We start from the raw sequence: 25,502 nt of genomic DNA, 5'->3' as shown, positions 1-25,502 counted from the left end.
AGCTGGAATCGGGTCTGAACTGCCCTGCCGCCTTGGCAAATCACTCCTACAGATAATGAGTGGGCCTCAGCTTTCTCACATCCAAAACTGAGATCCTGATGTGAGTCCTGCTCACCTTAGAGAGGAGAGAGAAAACCATGACCGTGACCAAGGAAGATGCCTCAGGACATAACTTCCGCACAGGGAAGGTTGTCAATTTCCTCCGCAGTATGGATTTATGCTCTTCACCTAACCAGCCTGGACTCCAGTATCCCTATGTGTTTAATATTAAGCTCTCTGAAATGTCTCCACCATAGGTATCTCATTAGTAGAGGACAAGAGATAAAGGTGATTTAATCAAAACAGCCACCACCCCGACAGCAAAACACCTTTACTGATTCCTGGAACCACTGTCTTTCCTGAAATGTTAGTATGGGGTTGACCCTATTGGTTACATTTGAATTGAGTTTTCCATGTTGAGAGAATTAAGGTCAAAAGAATGAAATAATAGCCAGCCAGTTTTTACACAACAACATTTTTGTATTCTTTCCATTGTAGGTTATATTTCTTTAAAGCTCAAATTAAACAGCCACTTATCCTATACCCCATCATCTCCTTAAGTCTCTTTACAGCAGAAAAATTCTGGAGACATTTTCAAAGGTGGAAAATCCAGGCCCAGTACCTAGAGAAATTAAAATATGGAACATTGGCTCAAAGTTCATAATTAAAGGTAGTAAGGAATTTGCAGGTGTGTAGTTTTATCCCCCAGTCAGTAAAAAGAATCATTTTAATGTTGTTAATCAGTGGTTCGGCCTGGGACCTTGTTAAATTGATTTGCAAATGGGAACTTTGAAACATCCTGGAGTGGCAAAGTGTAAAGGAATGAGAGATGGGATGCGGGGTGCTGCGCCTAAGCCACAGTGCATTTCCAGCTCCTTTATCCCAAAGGAACAGTCATTGTCAAGCTCAAAAGCCAGGTCTGGACTCAGCTTACAGGTGTCTCCTGGGGACCTGGGGAGGAGCAATTCCCACTGGGTGAATGCCAGCAGAGAATGGCATGCCGGCAAAGGGACACCAGAGAACTCTCTGGTCGTAGGACCGGCAGCAAAACTGCTTCAGTAGATTCAGCACATGATTCTGGGCAGTTAGCAGCCTCTCTCCCCTGCTGTGTGTTAAGAACACTTGAGGATGTTTTCCCTTAGCATTTATGATGCTGAGGAAAGGAGATTTTGGAAACTACCTTGACAAAGAAATTAATGGAGGGTGACACGGGGATTCCAGCAAAGCCAACATACAATTGCCTCATTTTCATGGTATGTCAAACTAGATTTAGGTTTTGGCTACTGTGCTTGTCATGGGGGCTCTAACTCTCACCCAGGGCCAGCATCTCACAAAATTTTATGACTTTACACTGACTTTGACCTCCAAGGACAAGGGCCAGTGGGGAGAAAGATCAGCAGAGGCTCATTCTTCCTCTAGTCTCAACGTCTCTTTCCCTCCCTCTTTCTGGAACTTGTGCTCCTGAGGTGGATGTCTGACTGTGTCTTTGGCCACAGCCAGCCATTTGCACATCTGTTCCTGTGGAGTGACAGGCAGTGGGGGATCTCACCGCCCACTTCAGCACCCAGACAGCCATGGTCCAGGCACTGCTGTGGGCTGAAGAAACCTGGAAAGGACCTGCCTGTGGCAGGAATCTCTGGGCCCCTTCACCGTGATCTCCACACTCACCATGTGTGTACCAGGAGGGCAGATCCAGACACAGGAGCCAGAAGGAAGCCCACGCGAGCCGACAGAACATAACCTCTGGGCAGGAAGAGGGAAATGCACTCTATTACCCAGTGCACTAGCATGACTACCTACCATGAGCAGAGGTCTATCCAAACAGGCAGACAAAACCTGGCACATGTACATTTATCAAACAGTTATGGAGCATCTACTGTACATATTTACCCAGTAGGTACTTGTGGCCAACACTAGCAGTCATCCTCTAGTACCCATTCTCCTCTTCCTTAGTCATGAAATGACCACCTAGAATATAGACTACACCTCCCAGCATCCCTTGCAGCTAGCTGTGACCATGTGACCAAGATCTGGCTAATGGGATGAGAATGGAGGTTCTAGGAGCACCTTTCAGGGAGGAGGCACTTTTTTTCACCTCCTTCTTCCTGCTGGCTAGAAGATGTTATTTAGAAGGGATGTCTAGAATTTGAGCTTCCTTGGACCTTGTACTGAGGATTTCAAACCACAAGGGAGGAGAAACCTGGGTCTCTACAGACTTTATAGAGCCCTGAACCAACCCAGGAATTCTAATAAGTAAGAAGAAAATTAACTTCTGTCTTTTTAAACTCATTCTTCTAGGGTTTTTCTGTTACTCACAGTCAAACTTAACCCTATAGGACTCAATATATATTTGTTTTATTTAGGCCTTCAACTGATTGGATGAGGCCCACCAACATTATGAAGGGCAATCTGCTTTACTCAAAGTCCATTGGTTTAAATGTTAAGTCTCATCCCAAAAAACCCTCACAGAAACATCCAAAATAATGTCTGACCAAATACGTGGGCATTGCAGCCCAGTCATGTTGACATACAAAATTACCCATCATAGGGATGAAAACTGGTGAGTCACTGGCATATGAATAGCTGGCATGACTGTGGACTCTGGGGAGAGAGAAGAGAAGGAGAAGGCAGAGCCTAAGGAACATCACTATTCAATGATCAGATGGAGGAGAGGGCAGGTAGCTGGCAAAGGAGACAGCTGACACTTCATCAAGTCCTCAGATACCAGTACTGTAGGGAGAGCCATGTGCAGGTAGCAGAGCCATCCCAGGGCCAAGGTCTCTCTCCCTTGAGCAAGTTTCCCATCGAGCAAGTCTCCCATCGAGCAAGTTTCCAGAACCAAGTGAGATCAGGGTAGCACTGGTGTGCTGGGAGCTTAGTGCCAATCAGTGCTTGACCATTCTGGATGGGCCTGGCCTTGGGGACGTGTCAGGCCAAAGGCTCCGACGGCTTCTACGATGAAGAATGCAGGGCCACAGAAGCCAGGACCCTGAGCAGCCAGCAGAACAGCCAAGCCCCCTTCCCTGTCCAGCTGTTCTCCAAGACCAGAAGATGTAATGCCTATTGCCGTTTTCTGTACTACATCAATTTTCTTATTAGGATACTTTTGGGGAATCAGTTTGAGAATATATAGAACTGCAATTTTGTTCAAAAGCAGTAACAAGGTTATAAGCATGAGGTTTGAAGCCAGGTGGGCCTTGGTTAGATCCTTGCTGTGATCCTGAGCAAGGCAGTCACTCCCTGAGCATCAGGTTCCATATGTAGGATTACTAGCCCCTCCCTGATCCACCATTATGGAGAAGAGATGGCGCACTTAGCTGTATCTGGCACATGACTTCTACATGGTAAAGGCTTTCCTTTATTTCTTTCTTTTCTTTTTCCTTCTCAAATCTATTGTTTTTATTTTTTTTAAGTAAGCAGTGGTATATATGTCATCTTTTTAAATGTTTCTTTTGGGAAGATCTTATAGAAAAATGGCACCCTGAAACTTTCAGCTCTATATCCCAAAAATTGTCTTTCAAGAGTTAAAAAACTCTTTAAAATGAAGAGGTTTTTTTTAACTCTTTATGAGTTAAAAAACTCTTTAAAATGAAGATAATATACCTGGCCTAAATCAAAATAATCTGAAAAATAGATGTGTCCCAGTGGAAAGCCTACAAAGGAATAATCTCCCATCTTCATGGGACCTTCTTTCTCCTTTCTTTCTAAAAGCCTTCTAAAGCATCACCAACACACCCCAAATTTTGCTTTTCTTTTCTATTTTATTACCACTTTTTGGCTGTTATCACTCCATGTTCCCTTGCATGTGTTGAATGTACACATGTGTTCATGCAACTGAAGTCATCTTTTGAAATACATACAAAAATGTAAATAGCCAATCTCGTGTTTGTGTTAGCCTTTGAAATCAGGCTGAAAATAAAAATGCATGAAGTCAGTTATAAATTGCTATTGCCAGAGAGAAATGAGATGAGTATTTGCCAGAGGTCTGGGGCCTGCGGGGAAATAGGGAGTGATGGCTGATGGGCATGGTGTTTCTTTCTGGAGTGATGAAAAAGTTCTGGAATTAGATAGTGATGATGTTGCTATAGCTCTGTAACTATCCTATAAAACACTGAAGAGTACACTTTAAAATTGTGAATTTTATGTAGGTGAATTATATCCCAATAAAAACAAATTTCTATTGCTTGGGTCAAATAGTGGATTGCCTACTTCTAAGGTCAAGTGTTATGAAAGGCGGGACAGCATTAGGGATTCATACATGGCAGACAATGGCACCATGACCCCAGTGTTGAACTAGTAGAACCGACTTTGAGCATAGTACAAATTCAGGACAAAGAACTCATCTAGAGAGGCTGGAGTCAATTTTAGAAGGACAGACTTGAGCTGAGTATGCAGGGAGGAATGAATGGACTGGAAGAGCAAAGTAAAAGACATTCCAAAGAGGAATTCAGTAGGAGGGAGAGATCATTATGCTCTCTTTACTTGGTTACTGTTTTAAACTTTCATTTCATATGGGAGTGTTTTCAAGGGGAGATGGGAAGATTGGACTCCTAGGCAAGGGAGTTGGGAGCACAAATCTTGTTTGGCTGGGCAGGGAAGAGCCACACTAGAGTGTCCCTTCACAAGCAGCCCTTATCTTGATGTGGGAGGTTGCAGGACAGTCATCTGAAGCCCTGGAGCCATGAACAGTCACATGTCATTCATTCTGATGCATCTGAACTCCTGCATCCTAAGTCATGTAACTGGAGACAAAGAGAGCCTGTTGGATAGGAAACATGTTGACTGGCCTAGCCTTTGCAGCCTTTCCTTTGTAAGAGATGTCTAAGCTCTGTTTGAAAGAAATGAGGTTTCTTCGTTTTAAAGAAATAGAATACTGCAAGGCAGAGGGGGAGTTTCCCGGGCTGCCATCTTGTTTTCTGTGGGTGTGAAGTGAAAAACCTCTCATTTTTGGTAAGCTGAGCAAAACCCAAAAGCAGGAGCAAAATCAGTCCACACTTGAGCTTTAAATGCCACTGTGAAAATTCAAGGCAGGCTTCATTGGCTAAACCGCAGCCTGTCAGGGAGGCTTCAGCAAAAATGCTGGCATGAGATCTTGATTCTTCTATAATAGGCCACAGGATAGTGGCAGTACTGCCCTGCCAGGTAACCGGTGGGGCCCGGGGCCTGGGGGACCACATCATGATGGTTCATTCCTGGGACCTGGGATCCATCTGCCTTTGCCTGTCACTGGAACTCATGATAGCAGTGGACTGAGCCTGTCAGGGAGGACGAGAGAGATGGAAGCAGCCCAGGAACTCTCTCAACCTGAGGCAAGTTGTGCCTCTTCCCTGCTGCCCTGTGCCAGGCCCCAAGCCAGTACAGAAATGGCACTTAGGTTGATATCTTACATTCAGTTCATTTTGCTGGAATGTTCTGTAAGCTCTCTCTTGGAAGTCTGGGTCCATGACATTCTTTTATCCTTTGATATTAACATTATTATTGTGTTAGCAGTATAGCTCAGTATGACTGCTATTTAAATATCCATCCCCATCGCTGCCCGCTCCCCCACTCAAAAAAAATACTGTCTGCACTGAAAAGAAGTGGTTTGGCATAGTGAAAGTTTTTAAACATCCATTTTCCAGATGGATATCCTTGTTAAATTTAAAAAGAAAAAAAAAACTAAACCATGTGGAATGCTCCTAAGTGAATATTATTGTTTACTAGACTTATTCCATCTTATGGCATTTTATGACAAAATATCAGCAAGCTCATAAAGAGGGCTTTTTTTAAGGTCCATAATCTTTCTAACCATAACAAAAGGGTGGTAAATATATTGTACAAGAGCACGATGGAAAAATGTGCTAAAGTATTTCCACAAATCAAATGTAGCACTTTGGCATTGGCTCTAAAGCATTAAATTTAGTAAATTAGAACCAGATGATTTTAAAATAGAAACTTACATAACTTTACGGTGTGATTTTTTTTCCCCCAACGCAAGTTTATCTTCCTGCAGCCGCGTTGGCTGCTACTGTAATAGGTATTTAAGAAGTAGGGCAGCCTCTAGGTATTATTCATCTTTGTAGCTCCCAAGGTGCCTAGCATTATGTTGGGCAATTAGTAAGTATTGGTGGATGAGTGAATGAAATCTCAGCAGGGATTAACAAGTACTAGTTAACTGGCAAGGAAATGTAATATAAATATTTATACAGATCTACAGGTAGACAAAACACTGCTGCTGTCCCACACATAATAGTGAAAATATGTGTTGCTTTTCCTTTCATTGTTAAAGCTGTGGATTAAAATCAATGAACCTGAAATAAAAGGGTGGATCTGCTTCGCCTTTGGGTCGCCATGCTCCAAACCACCATCACCCTGGAATGTTCCTAATACATAAGTCTCATTTCTATTTCTGCCATCATAGCAGCCACAGAAAATGCTCCTTTTGGTCATGTCTCCCTCTCCTCCCACACACAAGTTCACAATGTAGCTAATACCTTAAAGACAAGCTGGGAGTTCAACGCAGCATACTGACTGAGTGCCTATAATCTCCAAGACCCTGTATGTGCTGCCACGGGGGGTGCAAACGAGTAACATATAGTCTTTGCCTTCTAGGAAAATACTTTCCAGTAGAGGGTTAGTCAGCACGCTGTCATTGCATGTAAAAGAAATCTAACTTATACTAGGTTAGTCAGGAAGGTGTATTTATGGCCTTCTGAATTGAGTTGTCTAAGAGTAGACTTCAGGCATGGCTGGATCCAGAGGCACAGACAACAGGATTAGGGTTCTCTCCATCTCTCCACTCTAAATGTTTTTGCTTCTTTTTGCACATGGACTTATTCTCTCTTGCTATTGACTCTCTCTACAAGGGGAAAAACATATTCACCACCAAGCAAACATTTACAGTCTATGATCCAAAGACAGAGAAGTTGTCTCTCTCCCAGGCTTCATATACAAATCTCAAAGAAGATCTTGGATTGACTCTGAGTTACATGTCAAGTTCTCAGATTAATTACTGTAGAAAATAGGATGTATTCTATGACCAATCAGGCCTGAGTGATGGTTGGGACTCTCCCTTTGTGGATGAATGAAAACGTGGTGATTTATGTCTTAAATATTGATATTTAAATATTGATGTGGCTTGGCAGCTGATTGGATGTGGGAAGTAGGTGGGAGAAAGAAATAAAAGATCAGTCTGAGGTTTTGATTCTAGGTGACTGATAGGGTCATAAATAGAAAGAGAATGGTTTAAAACAGACACTGTTTCAAAGGGAATTTACCATTCATATGTGTATTAATCAGGGTTCTCCAGGACATGTGTGTATCTGTGTGTGCGCATGTGTGTGTGCGTGCACACATGCATGTGTGTGTGTGTGTGTGTAAAGAGAAAGAGAGTAAAAGATTGGTTTGTTTTCAAGGAATTGGCTCCAAATCCAAAATCTGCAGGGTAGACCCACAGCATGTGGACCCTGGGAAGAACTGATGTTGCAGCTTGAGTCTGAAGGCTGGTGGAACAGAATTCCCTCTTCCTCAGGGGACCTCAGTCTCTTTTCCCTGAAGGCCTTCATCTGATTAGATGAGGCCCACCCACATGGTGGAGGGTATCTACTTTACTCAAAGTCTACTGATTTAAATGTTATCTCCTCTTTAAAATACCTTCACAGCAATGTCTAGACTAGTGTTTGATCAAATATCTGGGTAGTATGCATGGCCTATCCAGGTTGACACATAAAATTAATCATCCCAATATTTGACTATAAGGAGCTTATGAGACGCCTCTGGAATATTTGGGTGCAGTAGAAAATGAGGGCTTGGAACTCAGAACACAGGTTCAGAGATGTGATTGTCATCAGAGTAGACATCATTGGAGAGCATGAGATAGATAAGGGAGGAAATACACAAGGAAAAGGGGCTGAGAATGGAACCTTGAAGAAAGGCTCCTGAAAAGAAGACTGAAACACATTGGCAAGAGAAGTAGAGGAATCAGAAGAGCCCACTGCTTTGGAAACTGAAGGAGTTGATTTCATAACAGGGAAAATAACAGGGAGTTTCAGGAGTTGAGGAGAGATCAAAGAGTTGGCAGGCAGAGAAGAGTCCCCAGCTTGGACAATGGAGGCTGGGGTTTCCCCTGGAGCAGGACTCCTCAAAATGTGATCTGCAGACCTGCACCAGGCCACACACTGGACAGGTCCACCAACAGGTAGGTGCAGAAATTGAGAGCTAGTGCTTAGAAGCTCTGACAGCCATTAGACAAGAGTGATTTTTTATCAGCTGAATTCAATTATCATCATGATCATGATCATCATCATCATCATCAAGGCTTGTATTTTGCAAGTCTTTTTCATTTCTTTTTTCTAGTAATTTCAACACTACTCCTATTCTGTGCATCAATGGCTTTGATGGTTATTGATGGAACAGGAGTCAGAAGCAGATGCCTGGAGGACTGAGCAGGAGGCCAGGATGCTGAACCACCCACTCTCTGGTCATGGCAAGTGAAAGATAGAGGGCACTTGGTCAGTGTTGGGGAAGGAGAGGTGGCAAAGGGAAGATCCTGAAGACCCAGAGAATGTTGTTTGTGGCTCATATTCGCTCATCCACAATAACAAAATGTAAAAATCTGGAGTATTTTGATAGCTCACTCAGCAACACAACCTGACTGGAGTTGGCCCGAGGTGATATGTGTTCTTTTACCCACTTGGCATGACTCTTTGTAGATTCAATTGCTGAAATATGCATGCCTTTGCTTATGGGACACAGCCATGGATTTCACTGGGAGTGTCTTGTAATATGTGGTATATGCTCTAAATCTCTTTCTAAAATCTGAAATATTCTGAATTCCACAAGCTCGTCTGGCCTCCAGGTTTTTGAACAAGGAACTGTGAATCTGTTTTTAGGGTGAGGAAGACCTGAACTTACTTGCAGAGAGTAGGGTGGGAAAGATTAGGGGGCACACGAGAGAGGGGATGGTTAGGGAGCTGAGTCCCAGAGTGGACTTGAGAGGAGAGAAAAAAATGCACAGAGCTGTCTGGATAAAAAGGAAAGACTTTTTTTTTTTTTTTTTTTTTTTTTGCCTGGTGACCAGAACTGCACAGGTGATGACTTTTGAAAATGTAGAGTGATTTTAAGATGGCAAAATGAAAACTGGGGAAAGACATGGCCTCTATCAGCTAGGGCCAGGAGGGCACAGCCTTGCTTCTTGTCACTACTCTCTACCCCTTCTAAGACCAGAAGCTCCAAAAGCAGGTTAGAGCATGAATCAGGAGAACTGCATGCCCTGGGTTCAAGAACACTCTTGCAACACTCCCTTGTCTACATCCTCAAGTCTGAAATCACAGGGTGCCAGGCCTTCAGCAAGTTAAGAGAACTTATACTTAGTGCCTGTAAAGCTCAGGGGTACCAGTGAGCAAGACTTCAAGTCTTGTGCATGCTCATTGCCGGACCCCCTTTGGCTTTTTGTATAAAGAAGAGAGCTGCTCTTTATTTCCGGGCTCAGTGGGCAGAAAGGAATGCTCCGTCCATACTCCGTTCGGCAAGTCAAGGGTAGACACTGGTGTCTTTACCACCACCCAGTCCTCGGCCCACGCTGGCAAGGCATTCCTCTAGCAGACAAAATAAAAGATTGCTGATAGCTGGAGCACTTTGTTTGCTTTCTAAAACGAGTCAAACTCTTCAAAAGCTTGGCTTGAACCGGGCAGGGTGTGCTGTGTTCCCCGCCACATTCCTCTCACCCGCCTCTCCACCAGGCCTTGCATTATCCAGATTCCTTTTATGCGCTCATGAGCGCCAGCTGGCGGCTGCTTGGGCTGGCCAGACAGGCCAGAGGCTCTGGGCCTGGGGCCCGCTGGACATTGGCCAGCCTCAGCCGATGAGGGCAGCGGGGCACGGGAGGGAGGCCTTCTTGGACGGCTGGGTCAGCTGGGCTCTTTTAGGGCATGAAGGGGAGAAAATGCATCTCCAGTCCCTGAAGAAATGAGGTACCCTGGGCATTACTAGTGGCCATTTGGTGTTTAAAACACTCCCTTCTCCCACATTCTATACTGTCCCTACCTCCGCCCCTGGAGCTATGCTGGATGCCTGGTGTGGAAGATGGCTTCCGGAGGCCAGTGTGCACTGGAGAATGGCAAAGCTCGGAAGTAGATTGGAAACAGAAAATCCAGCCCATCTAGGAAGCTAGGGCACACAATCCATAAGCCTTTTCTGCTTAGTCCAACTAGACAACAGCAAGACGTGGAGAGGGGAAGAGGGCTACAAAGTCCCGTCATATCGCATGATGTCACGCCACGGCAAGTAGGAAAGATCATGTCTTATACCACATGACATCACATAGAAAGTGCTAATATGTATGCCAGAGAAGTCAGGAAGACTTTTCAAATGTAAGAACATATAGAGGAAGCACAAAGGTTAGCAAGAAGAAGACCTGATGCCTTTGCTCCCCTTCATTTAATAGGTATTATGCACCAAGATGATTGTGTTGGGCAGTGCCTCCGGAAAGAGGAGACGGCCACTCTCATTTCAGCCATGGAATTCCTGTTTATTTGATGTTGGCAGATCACTTCAACCTTTGTAAAAATCCACAGTGTGAAGTTTCTATCAGCAGAAAAGATTTCCATGACAGTTTCATATAAGAAGTTGTTTATTTGGACAAACTAAAGCATGTGATAACAGAACACCTCACGGCTAGAGAAAACAGGAGAGAGGCTTTGCCAGGCAGTCTGCACAATTTTACTATTAAACTCCTTTTGTTCCACTGAACTCTATGCCTTTACCTAGCTGGGGACACGTAAATAGTAGAAATGTGAACTTTGCACATTTATGGAGATAAATAAGCCTAAATCTTTATGCGTTTAAATTAATTCCTCCAAGTCCTTCATATAAAGAAAATGCTAAAATGGAGCTTCACAATTGCTTGTCACATTTCACTAGAGTTGAGTGAATTTATTTAACACCTAATTTAATCTGTCAACGTTTTTCAATTCTTTGAAGAAAAAAAGGTAGTAATTAAGTATTCCAAAGTTATAATAACACTAAACATCAAAACTTCACAATCGCATAGCTTTTTAAGCATCAAGTCAAGATATTACCCATAGTCACTCCACTTAAGGTGGTCTGGCTAGGTTTTTAGTAGCATCGTAGCAACACGGTTTTACATGTTCTATTTCATGGTTTATCAAGAACTAAGAGGGGCTTAAGACATCCCATTTTAGCACTTCACCCTTGGGGGGATTAAAAGCCACCTCAAAGCGAAGGAAGACAGCAGCAAGAAGAGGGCTCAGTAGGAGCGGTGGTTGTAAGGGGCTGTACAGTGACAGCCTGCTCAAGCTCAGCTGAGTGGTAAGAGGCACTAGGCCCTCATCAAGTCTTCACAGTGTGGAGACCCACCGCGTCGCTGTAACCTAGAAGATCTAGAGAAACCGCTTCCATTCTCTGCTGCCTAGCGCCCCACCCACCCCAGGCAGCTTGTCCTTGAGAGCAAAATGAGTTAGGAGGGAACCAAATGAGAAGAAATTCAGGGATCACAAGTCAAGGAGCCTTTTTAGAAAACGCTACCCTCCATCTGCAGAAACAAATTTTTTTTTTTTTTTTTTTTTTTTTTTTTTTTTTTTTTTTGAGACAGAGTCTCGCTCTGTCCCCAGGCTGGAGTGCAGTGGCTCCAACTTGGCTCACTGAAATCTCCACCTCCTAGTTTCAAGAGATTCTCCTGTCTCATCTTCCCAAGTAGCTGGGACTACAGGTGTGCACCACCATGCTCAGCTAATTTTTATATTTTTAGTAGAGATGGGGTTTCACCATGTTGGCCAGGATGGTCTCAATCTCCTTACCTCATGATCCACCTGCCTCAGCCTCCCAAAGTACTGGGATTACAGGCGTGAGCCACCGTGCCCGGCCTATTATTTTTTTTAATATGAACTTAACAAGTCTTTCAGAAAATCGAATGTATTCCTAGGACACTGTTGCTAACGAGGTAGTGGGGCGTAAGTTCGGGTAGCCTTCATGAGGTCTCTTGTGCCAAAATATTAGTGGAGGGAAAGTGAATGAAAGCCCCATTTCACAGTATATAAAGAATCAAGCATTAAAACTCTTCTTGGGCTTTTCTCTAATAACAGACTTTCATTCATTCCAAGAGCTTGACCAGTTCAACAGATAAAAGAGGTTTATTGCCTTGAAGTGAGAGGAGCTCATTCCCTTGCCTTCTGAGAAAGTGGCTTATTTTCTCCCCCTGTTGAATTCAGTGAAGGCAGTGTGCACAGACAAGTCACAGGGCTTTGAGAGGACAAAAGATGGGATTCAGTCACCTACATAGGTGCAAAACAGGATACAACAAAAGAAAAGACAGAACCATCTTCTATAGATTGCTCAAAATCTCATTGTGGAAAAGAAACTCTCACAAAGGAAACCATGTAAGGCAATACCAAGCACTAAATGGTGTGTTATATACATAAAACTGACCAGAGATCATATGCAGTTTTTTTTATTTTTATTTTTTTAGAGACAGGGTCTCACTCTGTCTCCCAGGCTGCAGTGCGGTGGCACAAACACGGCACACTGCAGCCTTGACCTCCTGGGCTCAAGTGATCCTCCCCACTCAGCCTCCTAAGTAACTGAGACTATAGGCGTGCACCACCACACCTGGTTAATTTATTTTTATTTTTATTTTTGTAGAGATGGGGTCTTGCTATATTGCCCAGGCTGGTCTCAAACTCCTGGGCTCAAGCAATCCTCCTGTCTTGGCCACCCAAATTGCTAGGATTACAAGTGTGAGCTACCGCACCCAGCCACAAAGATCACTTTAAATGGGTAGATTCCACGGCCTCATACTAAGCCTACTGAGGCTCATACTTAAAGGCGAGAGGCCTAAGCATTCCTAATTGTTTCTTAAGGGAAATCGGATTTGGGAAGCATTGACTTAGGCCACAGGTGATAGTAGTCCAGAGATACAGAGGAAGATTGGAGGGAGGAGAGCAACAAAGGAGAGATTTTTCTAGGAAAGCTTTTATAAAGAAGATGGAGTACAAGCGGGAGGCACGATAGGATGCAGGTAAGCAGAGCCACGAAGTGGGGCAGAGTGATGAAAGAAGAACTACATACGCACAGGTGCCAACGTGCACATGAGAAAGGGATGTGTGCGTTTGTATTTACACTGCTACATCAGCCCTCCTCACAACTCAAGAACAATACCTGTTTCTCAGTTGAGCTTAGTCCCACTAGGGTGGAGACTCGATCTTACTGAGCAGACAAACATGTGCTCAGATAACGAAGTGCATTAATTCATTCATTCATATGAAGAGAATGGCAGCAGTACAGCTCCATGGTCAGTGCCACGCAGACTCAGAAACCAGAAAGCCTGGGTTCATAAACCAGACGGGCCATCACCCTGCAAGCTGGCACATGCTGTAGAACTTCTCCAGTCTTGGTTTTGTGAAGTGCAAAGTAAGAACAATACAAGCTACCTCACAGGGCTGTTACGTGAGATGAATATTAAATGGACTCTTGCTTGTAAACCTCTGGCACAGGGCCTGGCACCTGGGAGAGTTTCAGTGAAGGCTGAATGAACCAAGGGTCAGGTGGATTGAAGGAGAAAACTCTCGATGGCTGGTCTTTGGGGAGGTTTCTGGAGACTTGCAAAAGGCTGGAAAAGTTGCTGCCTCTAATTATTTTTGAAATAAGTTTGGAATATGTAGATTGTTTTTAAAAACTAATGTCAAACTAGAAATGATAAAACATGGCCCTAGAATGGTTCCTTTTTAGGACTGGCTTGTTCCTCTGGTCTAGCACTCACTCAGCTTCCAGATTGTTCCTCTGTAGATGTGGAAAGATCTATACTTTATTCTGAACTCAGGCATAGATGTACCTTGAACTAATCTAGAGTGTGGGTCGGCAAACTTCTAGAGACAACCAAATAATACTTTTTCTTTGGCTTTAGGGGCTTTGCCATCTCTGTGGCATCTGCTCAGAGTCTGCCATTACAGCTCAAAAGACATCCCTACATGAATAGGGATGGCTGTGTTCCAATAAAGCTTTATTTATAGACATCGAAATTTGAATTTCACATCATTTTCATGTCTCATCTTTGGTTTTTTTCCCAACCACTTAAAAATGTAAAAGCTATTCTTGGCTCATAGATGCAGAACTAGCAACAGGCCTTGAGTTGGTTCTGAAAAGGTGCATCCTAACACCATTTTAAATAAATGGAAAACTCACTGCTAAACTCAAACACACGGGGGAACATGTCTTCCCTGTTCCCTTCCTGGGCACCAAACAGAACCTCATGATAAACATACGTTCTTTGAAGTTACATTTATCTTCATGCTGCAAGCGTTTATGCACCTGTAAGGTATACAACAGGACAGGGGACACAGATGAACAAGATACCACCCTGTTCCCCAAGAACACACATCGGAGCTGGGGAAACAGACATCAACAAATCATTATGAGACAACGTGGAAAGCCCTCATAATAGGGCCGTGTTCCAGTACAATGAGGGCATAGTGAAGGGAGGGAGGAATTAGTTCTGAAAGGGCGAGGTGGGCAGGGTGGGGGTTGTAGACAAGGATATACAAAAGGGTTAGTGTTGAGGCCAAATTTGACAGCAGAAGAGTGAAGGGGGGTCATTCTCTGCAAAGGGTCCTGCCTGTGCAAGTCAGGAAGGTGCAAGTCCGTCTTGGAATCAGCAAGTTCCCGGCAACCCCATACTCCCAAGTATGGCTAGAGTGTGGGATGGGGGTCAGGGGTGGAGGGAGAAAGAAAGGGTGGGTTCAGATGGTGGTCCATGCCAGACTGTCCAGATTTTGCTTGTTAAGCCATTGAAGTGTCACTAGAGGTTTTTAAACATGGTAGTAATGTGATCGGTTCTGTATTCTAGGAATTAAACACGTAGTGAGCAATGTGGAAGATAGATGACAGCAGGGAGAGAGTTAGGCAAAGAAACTAAAAAGAAATCATTAGAATAGACCAGACCAACACATTCAGGGGCCTGACCTCACCACCAATTGCTGCTATAACTCAAACTGGTGGGGCCCTGTGTGAGGCACTCAACCTCTCTGAGCGACAGACAGCTCTGCCCTCTCTATGAGTGGCTGGATTAGGTGATTTCCAAAGTCGTTTCCTGCCCTCACATGCTCTTCACTCTTTGCCCTTCACTCTTAGAGAGCAGTCACATGGGTTCCTTCCAAGTTGTCAACAGAAGTATTTCTTCCTTCTAGCCTCCTCTTGATTTTTTGCTGTATTTATGCCAGTGCCCAGTTGCAGCTGGAAAATCATTAGAATGGCATCCGGTGCCATTTCCCTCACTCCTGCCTGCACGAGCATCTGGAAGGAAGAGTGCTTGGTTGAAGCATCCTTGTCAGCAAGGATGACAGGCGGGGATGCCCACCAGAGTGCTGGCAAGTGCAGGAGGTGGAGCCGGAGCCCCAGAGTTCTAGCCAATTTTAGGAGGGTCTCTATGGAATACTAGGGCTGCTGCATAAATCAATTACATAGCCCAGTTTAAACATCATTTTTCCATCTGATAGTAATAAATGAGGAAGGGAATTGTTTCTGTATTCACTGAGACAATTTGTGTTTCCCTGAACAGTTTTGAGGGAAACATACTAAATGACACTAATAAAGTAAAAACTATCTGCATTATTTAAGCTGCATTAAGACCAGAGCTCAATATTTTAACTAGTAGCCTGCTGTCCTTGAGTGTCTAACAAACCAGAGAGAAATAGATTACTCCCTGGTCAAAACACTGCAGAGGATTCATGTCACACTCAGGAAAAAAATCCAAGCTCCCTACTACCTACCTCTCTGAGCTCATCCTCTCCATCCAGCCCTGTGTACCCCAAGCTAAGCATGCTGGACAGCTTGCTGTTCTTAGATACACTAAGCTCGTGCCTACTGTGGGTCCTTCCCCTGGGTCACTTCTGTCCGGAATGCTCATCCCCCAGATCTCTGAGTGGCTGGATCCCTCAAACTATTCAGATTTCTGCTTAAATATCATCTCTTCAGAGGAGCTTCCCTGACCACTTTATCTAAAATAGTACACCTCCTGTCCCACCCTGGTCTGTTTTCCTCCAGCAATTTTCCCTGCTTAATTTTTCTTCATAGCATTTATCACTGCAAATCATATTATACATTCATTTAATTATTTTCCTCAACTCTCACTAGACTGTAAGCTCCATGAAGATGGGAACTTTGTCTGGGCTACTGCTGTATCCTCCCCTCCTAGAAAGGTACCTGGCACATGCTAGGTGCTCTAGTGATAACAGTTCAGTGAGAAAGCTGCCTTATGAAAGAATGGCACACAGAGGAGGGGTTCCTCCAACTTCTTCTGAATGCGTACCACACTTATCAACAGTAGTCTAATATTAATACTAGTTGTAATTAATACAATAATTAAATAATAATCTATAGAATATAGCAATAATGTCATATAAAATATTAACAAAATAATATATCATAAATCTGATATTAATTAAAATAATAACTAATAACAACAGTAATAAGAACAAGAAACCATTTAAGGTCTTACAATGTAACAAGTACTATTAAATTCTATCCACATTATCTTATTTAATCCTCATCATGAGGCTAGCAGGTATTATTATTTTCTCTATTTCATACTGAAGGACATCAAAATTAAGAAGTTCAACTGGCCAGGCACAGTGGCCCACGCTTGTAATCCCAGCACTTTGGGAGACTGAAGCGGGCGGATCACCTGAGGTCAGGAGTTCGAGACCAGCCTGGCCAATCTGGTGAAACCCCGTCTCTACTAAAAATACAAAAAATTAGCCAGGCATGGTGGCGGACACATGTAATCCCAGCTACTCAGGAGGCTGAAGCAGGAGAATTGCTTGAACCTGAGACGCGGAGGTTGCAGTGAGCCAATATTGTGCCATTGCACTCCAGCCTGGGCAACAAGAACGAAACTTTGTCTCAAAAAAAAAAAAAAATTAAAAACGTTTTGAGGTTCCAGCACAGGTTTACCTGATTCCAACACCCTTGTGCTTTCCTTTAGGCAGCCAACTATATACTGACCCAAGCCTTCTTGAAATGAACTTCGGGTAGATTACATGTGTCTTACTCACCTTACAGGACAGAAACAGGAAAGCAGGAAGGCCACTTGTTGGGAACCAAGCCTTCTAGCTAGAGAATGAAATTACAAAAAACCCCAGCACAAACTTTAGGAAACTGTTTGAAAACATTAAAATAGGATAGGACAGCACTCACTTACTCAATGATATTCATCAAACAAAACAGAAAAAGGATTCAGCTTGATCACTTAGGAAGCCAAAGGAATGTTATCTAGATCTCTTGGAGGCCGCAAGACTCATCTTACAGATGGGAAGGGCTTTGAATCATTGTCCTCCTTTATCCAGGTAGACACCAAAAACAATTTCCTGCAAACTAACGACTCTCCGGTCAGTCTGCAGGATTCTTAAGGAGATCGTTACAATGCAATATGCTGCGTGCTTAATTTGTGTTCAGAAAGGGCTTGCACAATCACTCAGGCTTATTTTTGCTCTAAGGACAAATGAGGAAAAGCAAGGCCTAATACAGGCTGGAACAGGTATGTCAACCTCATTAGGATGGCCTGGGGGGTCATGTCTCTGGAATCGGTGCCACTTTGAACTGCAAACTAACCTGCCAACTCTGTATCTGGAAACCACTTTTGTAGGACAGCTGCTCTCTCATTCCTTTTGCTTAGATCATTAAAGTAGAGTTTTCATCCATTGGGAATTTGTGTGTTAGAGGCGAAGGGAATCAGATTCTGATCCAACTTGGTCAGGAAAAAAAAATAAGGGCTGATTTTTCCATCCAAGTCATGTAGTCTGGTTAGAGTACATCCCACTCGGGGACAGCTATTGTCTGGATTCACCAAGTCTCAGTCTTGCCCGGGAAAAAGGAATTTTTCACCTCACTGCTCTATCCTTGAGAAGAGTTGCAGAAGGTGACCATTTCTGTTTTCTGGGTGATTCTCTTTCTCTATAGAAATCCTAAAATGGAACCTTTATAGAAATTATGTTCTGTGCTTCACTGGAGAGAGACTGGTCTTTTTAACCAGGCTCATCAAACAGTGGGCATTTTCGTTCTCCTGGATAATAAGTGTTGGTGGGTTAATGGGTCATCCTCAGGACAGAGGTAAGAAGGAAAAACACTGCAGTGTTCAAAGCTGGAGCTAGAAATGCCAGCCGTCAAAGAACACAGAACTCAGTGGACGGTGATGATGTATAGGGCGTGCACTGGCCAACCCCATCTGAGGGGTCACATCTAACCTTTATCCTCAGCAAAGCCACTGAAGGTCGCTCAATATGTGTGACCCACAACTTTGAGGCCCTGGTGAGAAGCTGTCCAGGAAAACGCTGGTGCGTATGCTAGAGGGTTCCTTTTCACTAAGGGAGGATTGTCTTCCAGCTCCTTGCAGACTGACATCGCAAAGTTCTTTGAACGTTGAAAAGAACAAAAAAAGCAAACAGTCACACACACACAAAAAGGAGGCGGGAGGAGGGGGAAAGAAAAAGGGACAGAGAGAGAGAGAGAGGTATCAGCAGGGGTGGTTAGTAAAAAGGGGTCCGGAGACAGAAAACCTTTTGTTCCCGGAGTTCGTTTCATGTAGAGATTGTGAGGTGAATGGCTTTGAAACGAAATGGGTTTATGAAGGAGTTGCTAGGTCACAGGAAGCGCGACTGTCAGACTGCTTTTGTGAATTCAGTTTCTTTAAAATTTGGGTTAATCTTAAAAAGAATGTATCTCCTTTTCCTGTTCTTTCTCTGTCTTCTTTTTTGGCGGGGGCGGAGGACAGAGTAAGGTTCAAGACGGTTCCCCACTTTGTTTTATTTTCCACCCTCTGATAAAGCAAAAAGAAACGATCACATTACAAGTTCTTTGTCAGTTTTTCAGAATTAGGGGTGGGCAGGGCCTGAGCATTACCTTGTCCCACTAGCCAATGGCGGGGTGGCATGCAAATGAGGTCCGCGATCAGCCTGCCTCAGTCACAACAGTGAGCTCAGAGACTTTAGGGAGGCGCTGCGACTGACAAGCGGCTCTGCCCGGGACCTTCTCGCTTTCATCTAGCGTTGCACTCAATGGAGGGGCGGGCACCGCAGTGCTTAATGCTGTCTAACTAGTGTAGGAAAACGGCTCAACCCACCGCTGCCGAAATGAAGTATAAGGTAAGACAGTGCCTTTTACAGGTTTCCTTGCAAGCTGAAAGCTGTGCTTGCGGGTGTGTGCTTGTGTATGCGTGTTCCTTACTGTGACAGTCCCTTGTGTGTCCCGGAGAGTTCTAAGATGAGTCTCGGTCACTGAGGTTGGCATGCAAGCAGGCAAGCAAGCAGAGACCCGGTCTTTGAGACACACTCCAGGGGTTCACAGTACACCCGAGTCCATCTGCTCTGAAAGTTGCCGGGGAAATACCTCGGTGAGAAGTTAAGACTTGGAGCCGCTTCACAGCAGCCACTGGAGATCAGAGGGTGTCTGACTTGAATCGCGGCAAGCATTGGCTCAAGTCTCCTTGGCTTCCCCAGGCCTGGCTTCCACTGCCCTGGGGAGCTGTAATAAGAGAGGAATGAGGACTGCATAGTCTGTCTCAGACTGGCTCTTAGTGCGAAGTTTTCCAGCCTTTGCTTTAATCGTTTGGTCTCGGAAGGAGTGTGCCATATGCACTTTTGGTGGGAGAAATTAAAAGCCCAGATTACAAAGCTGAGGATGGAAAATTTTGACATCCTTATGTTATATTGGATGTAGGAATAAATAAGTATGAGCCATTTCTTGAAAACATTTTTATTGGAGTTTGAATGGGGTGAGAGTGCGAAGGCTCAGGCTGGCTCATTGTGCCTGAAAGCTTACAGAGTGTCATAGTCATAGTACTTCAGCAGCGTTATTTTCCAATGCATTTTACACCACTGTTTGTGTATTTTTCTTGCCAAAAGGATTTTTGACTTGCTCCGTATATTCCCCCTCCCCTTTTTCTTTTAAGTCACTCCCATCTAAGGAGGCAAGCAGCTTCCAGGGGACACAAAGAAAGCAGACTGCCATGAATTGGGCATGAATTTTTCTTGAATGATGAATAGACATGAGTGCTAGTGCTACTATTTTATTTTATGCTATTTTAAACAAAAGTGTTATTATTAAGATGGATTTGGGCAAGGGTGCTAGGCTTGTGGATTGACAATTTATATTAACTGTACACTAGCTGGAAGCTACTTCGCTTTTTTTCTAAATTTTTCTGGTCCATCTTTTTTTGATGTAAGGTTGTAAATACTTGGTCTAGCTGATAGCCACTGACTAGCCTCAGTAATAAAGCTTTTGTTCAAAAACTGTGAATCTTATTCAAAAGCTTTAAGTCTAAATGTCAAAAGTCTTTACTGTAATGCCTACGTTACCACTGTCTGAAGACACAGGTATCAGCTATTTCTGTTTTATCAGCTTTCTATTATCTTCATCAGTAGGGAAGATCAGAGGAAAGGGTCATCCTGAAGACTATTAATATTTGACTTTAGGATGCAACCAGAAACAAATCCCTCTACCTGGCAGGAAAGTTATCTTTCTTAAAGTGGCTCACCCCATATTTCCTTATTTAGAACAATGATAGGATCAGATATTACTCAGCCTGGAGTGACTTTTTTGCTCCTCATTTCCCTGTTGTTGAATAAGAATTGGCTTGCAGAAAAAAGAGAAAGTATGTTCATATGTCTATTATTGGAAAGTATAAATGGCTGAAATTAACATTGAGTGCTGTAATCTAGAAAGTGACGAAAGTGACAAAGTCTCAAGTCACTTTTATTCAATGATCTCATCGTGTTTAGCTTTACTCTTTACGGAAAGAAAATCTAAAGGCAACTGATAAAATGACTGACAGCGTAAACTGCGATTGGCATTCATGGAGAAAGCTGCTCCTCCACTGGGCCTTACTGGTGTTGAACACCTTGCCAAATGATGTAAATACATGATTTTTATTACCTTGTAGGCACCTTCACCAGCAAAAAAGCTAACTTCTCCGACCAAACAAATGACTTATGCCCTATGATGACTATTAAATCAACCAATAGCTGAAGAAATCCACTTTCCTTTTTTATAAAGTTTTCTTTCTCTCTAGTTAATAATGAACAACTTTACTTCAGGGAAGGATTTTGTTGTTGTAAGTAGAGGAGAGACACAAAAGTAATGAAGTAACATTAATTGAGACTTACTGTGACAATACAAGATTGTCATATTCAACTCTCCCAATAGCTCTACAAGGTGGGTATTATTTTTGTACTCAATTTCAAATGACACAGAGAGGCTAAGTAATTTATCTAATGCCACACAGCTAGAAAGTGGTGAGCTGGGATTAGAACTAAGGCGATCTGGCTCCAGAACTCATGACTTTAACCACTATTAAGAGAAAGAGAAAGAACTATCGCTGACCTCTCTAAAATATGGCCAGTGTTTTCTTCTCCCAGAAAGTTTAAGACGATTTCATCCCAAGTATTCCGGCAGGATAATTTCTTTTTAAGACAGTAACTCTACAAAGCAAAATGAAATGCACGTTTGGCAGTTATTTGTTTAATTTGAGCCACTTAGGTAGCCAAACCAGATAATTATTAGATGGTAAAATCTCAGAGACAGGAATTATCTCTAAAATACTACGTTGCTCTATGCACTGTAAATTTAGCACAAACCTTAAAATGTTTACTGAAAGACTTATGAATCAGGCCCTATAAGATTGTCGTTGTTAACCTGATTATCTGGTTTGGCTGCCCCAGGGATCACAACTATGGAACAACAAACCTTCACTTATTTTGCACTTAATATACATAGCTTCAGGCCAGGCAGCAACGTACTTGCAGTAATCCTGAGAACTGTGGAATGTAAGCTATTACTCCGGACAGACATTTCTGGTTAGCACGTATCTAATCTGTCTTTATTTCCCTGCATGTTTTTTATTTGTCCACATGAAGGTTGCAGTCACTGTCATACGTACTTAATTTTCCATTTCTCTTAGAAGGGATTCAGTCTGTGGTTATGTGATAGTAAATTACGGGGGCTTCATTTATTAAGAATTTTTTACAAAATCCCCTTCATATACAGAACATGTTCCTAATTGGGCGGGGGTTGGCGGGGTTAGGTGATTGCCTCGATGGCATTGGTTTGCTTACCCAGTGAAGGCTCCCTCCTGAGGGTCTGGAGGTGCATGGTTGTGCTGTTTGCCAGGAGGGTGATGGAAGGGTCTCTGCGCAGGTGTGTTTGAGCAGAAGCCCCGAGACCCCGCCCCGTTTGTGCCTGCCAGGCCCGAGGCCCCGCCCACCTCAGGCCCAGCCCTGGCGGTGGCTCAGCGGCCACTTGGCCACTTGGTCGCTAATGGCGACGCTTTTGTGGCTTTGCCAAATTTCTGAGCCCTTACGTGCCTACATTAAAATTCTAAATTATTTATCTCGTCTACCATACAACAAATTCATTCTTTAACGTTTTGACTGAAGAACAATTACAGACGGAACTTACAATGCCATTAAGAAAGCTGCATTCTGAAAGTCAGAGCCTTGTGTTCTGGTTGAATGGAGTGGGTCAGGGAAAGGAGAACCTGTGTGCTGTGAAACGCTTTGGAAGGGACTTTGAAAGTATTCGTATTTTCTCAAGCAAGACTGAGGAAAATAATGACAGAGGGTCTTTGATTTAGTCAATGTGGTCATGTATAACCTATAAAATTCTCAATTATTTCCTTGCTTTGATATTTTGGTTTAAAATGCTTTATTTTTCTCTATATGATTTTTGCAATCAGTCCAAATGTAGGACTCCTGCCCTTTTCTTTTTTAAACCTTGTATGAGATCTATGGATTTAAAAGCACTAAAACATGCTTTGAAAAATATCAACTTGGTTATTTATGTATTTATGCATTTATTTATTTATTTAGCGAACGCATTTGAAGAGCTAAATGGCTTACCTACACAGAGATAAAAGCCATTAGAGAACTGAAGGTGCCTGATAATACCAAATTTAGCAAGTTGCACAGTGCATAACATACCAAGGATTCCTTTAGCATCCTTTCCTTGCTGGGATACACTTCAGTCCTGTTCTCAGAATTCAGTGGTTCCCTGTCTCTCCCTTCACTCCAGTCTTCTGAAAAGTCTTCTCCACTTTTCTTTTTTTCTTTTTTTGAGATCAAGTCTCACTCTGTCGCCCAGGCTGGAGTGCAGTGGCGCCATCTCAGCTCACTGCAGCCTCTGCCTCCTGGGTTCAAGTGATTCTCCTGTCTCGGCCTCCTGAGTAGCTGGGATTACAGGTGCCCACCACCATGCCTGGATAAGTTTTGTATTTTTAGTAGAGATGGGTTTCACTGTGTTGGTCAGGCTGGTTTCGAACTCTTGACCTCAGGTGATCACCTGTCTCAGCCTCCCAAAGTGCTGGGATTACAGGCGTGAGCCACTGTGCCCGGCCTTTTTGCAAATTCCCTCCCACTTTCGTGCTTTTATGACCTCATTCGTTCTCCTTTTTTCTTCTTCTTCTTCTTCTTTTCAGGCTTTCCTTATGCTCTTTAATACTGACTTCGGTAGGTCTTACTTCCAACCCCCTACCCCCCCAGGCACCCCACCCGCACCTATCTACCGCTGCCCCCACGCCCCCGACACACGGATGTGACATCCTGTAGCCCTCATCCTGTAGCCCTCCTTTTTGCTTCCTGTAAATGCACATCCTGTAGCCCTCATTTTTCCTTCTCCTTAGACTCTGCTATGGGAAATCTTGGTCCCTCACTGCCCCCATTCATCTGCCTGTCTCTTTGCGCTTGCATGACTTGAGCGGCCCGTCAGTCCTGCTAGTAAAGTCTCCTCACCCATCCACTGTGTTTAAACAATCAAACTCTGAAACCTTTGTCTCCTGGACTATCCTATAATCCCTAAAAAAGGCTGTTATGCTTTTCATCTCTGCCCTACTCTGTTAGCACTACCTTACTTATTAACCTCTTTCAATCAAATCATTATCTAAAGGATACCTGTAACTCAGATAGGTTGCCTACTGGGCCTGTTTAGTTTTAAGTAAACCCCACTAAATATGAGAGACCCACCCTTTATTTGTATGTAGAGGCAGATTGATCGAAAAGTCCTTGAATACAAAGCATGATCTAGGGTCTGTGAAGTGTTGAGGGGGCCGAGACTTGGTGTTTTATGCTCTTGTGTTAGAGACATGATAGAGCATGGGCTTTGAAGAAAGGCATTTCTGTTCCTTATGGCTTATAGCTCTGTGACCTTAGGCAAGTTAAGCTCTCTAAGCCTCATTTTACAGCATTATCTGTAAAATAGGGATAAGAATAACTGCCTCATACTATTGTTGGAAGACCTGGGATAATATATGAATGAAGTACTTACTATGGCTCTTGGCATATAGTGAGTAGACAGTGCAAGCTGGCTCCAGCTCTCTTTGTATGGTAGATGCTCAATAGATGTTGAAAGGATGGTATGTACTCAAGACTTGGTGACAGAATTATGTCAAAATCCCAGTTACTAGGTTGAGATGGTTGAATATTGTTGAGTATTCTGTGGGCCTGGATGTGTATTGTAAGCATAGGGCCCTAACAGCATATGGCCCCACTTGCTAATATACTAATGACTTGGTTCCTTCATTATTGTTCATCGGACTCAATATTCCTGAAATTACAAGACTTTGCTCATAGAAGACAAAATGTATACACAAATAGCCATTTAAGAGGATCTTAACACTATATAGCATAGTTAAAAAAAAAAAAAAAAAAAAGGGCTTTGTTTCAAATCCCACTTTTGTTACTTTCTAACAGTATAATTTTATTATACAAGCTACTTTAAACCTTCTTTTCCTCATTTATAAAATGAGAATAATACCTGTCTTATCAGATAGTTATAGGATATAATATATGACAATTGTCCTTTCCAGCAGATATTAGGCATTTAATAAATGGCAGCTATTATATGATGTTATATACACATACACACAAAGATATACAGATATATAGATATGGAAGTTTTACATAGATAAAAGTGTTTAAGAGGAAACATTCACTAGAATTGTTTACCCATAACAGAAATATCAGTGAGGAAGAGAAAGTCGTCAATTCAAAAAACCAAAGGTAAAATCCAAAGAATGTAAGCTGGGAGTACATGGGAAGTTCAGGGTGAACCCTCTTATCCAACTGCAGTCAATTAGAATGACATAAATGTAAAGTAAGAGGTCTTGATTGTCTATGTTTAGATCATTTTAGGGTCAGAAAGAAATAGAAACAAATTGGTTTGAAATGCCAACCACTAGGACCAAGGCAATACTCTGCAAGAACATATAGGCTGAATTACCAGGACTTCTCGCCAAGACAAATGAAACAGGGCCATTGGGAAGAAATATTGTATTTCTAACTTGAAATGCCAGAGAGTAACTGACGGTTTCCTAGGTGATAGATGATTACAAAGAGTACGGGCATGAAAAGGGACACACACACAAAAAAACCCTGTTTATACTTTGCCAAAAACACCCCCCTCCATCTTATTTACTTTGAACATTCCAGCCA

The 25,502-nt window shown here is 43.1% G+C and overlaps 1 protein-coding gene across 2 annotated transcripts in view; it reads left to right on the top strand.

The window, feature by feature from the left end:
• The window catches only part of NEDD9 (neural precursor cell expressed, developmentally down-regulated 9), a 199,198-nt gene that overhangs the window by 130,846 nt on the left and 42,850 nt on the right, over positions 1 to 25,502 (top strand). Inside the window, exon 1 of one of the 2 annotated variants that reach the window (XM_054490959.2) lies at positions 18,981 to 19,166. The exons of the other annotated variant lie outside the window; for it this stretch is intronic. Within the exon in view, the coding sequence (XP_054346934.1) occupies positions 19,155 to 19,166 (12 nt within the window). The 5' untranslated portion in view covers positions 18,981 to 19,154. Of the gene's footprint in view, positions 1 to 18,980; positions 19,167 to 25,502 lie in introns of those variants that run through there. 2 annotated transcript variants of the gene reach the window in all.

The sequence above is a fragment of the Pongo pygmaeus genome, chromosome 5 (genome assembly GCF_028885625.2).
Source record: "Pongo pygmaeus isolate AG05252 chromosome 5, NHGRI_mPonPyg2-v2.0_pri, whole genome shotgun sequence".
NCBI lineage: Eukaryota > Metazoa > Chordata > Mammalia > Primates > Hominidae > Pongo > Pongo pygmaeus.
This window is presented reverse-complemented; position numbering and strand designations above follow the sequence as displayed.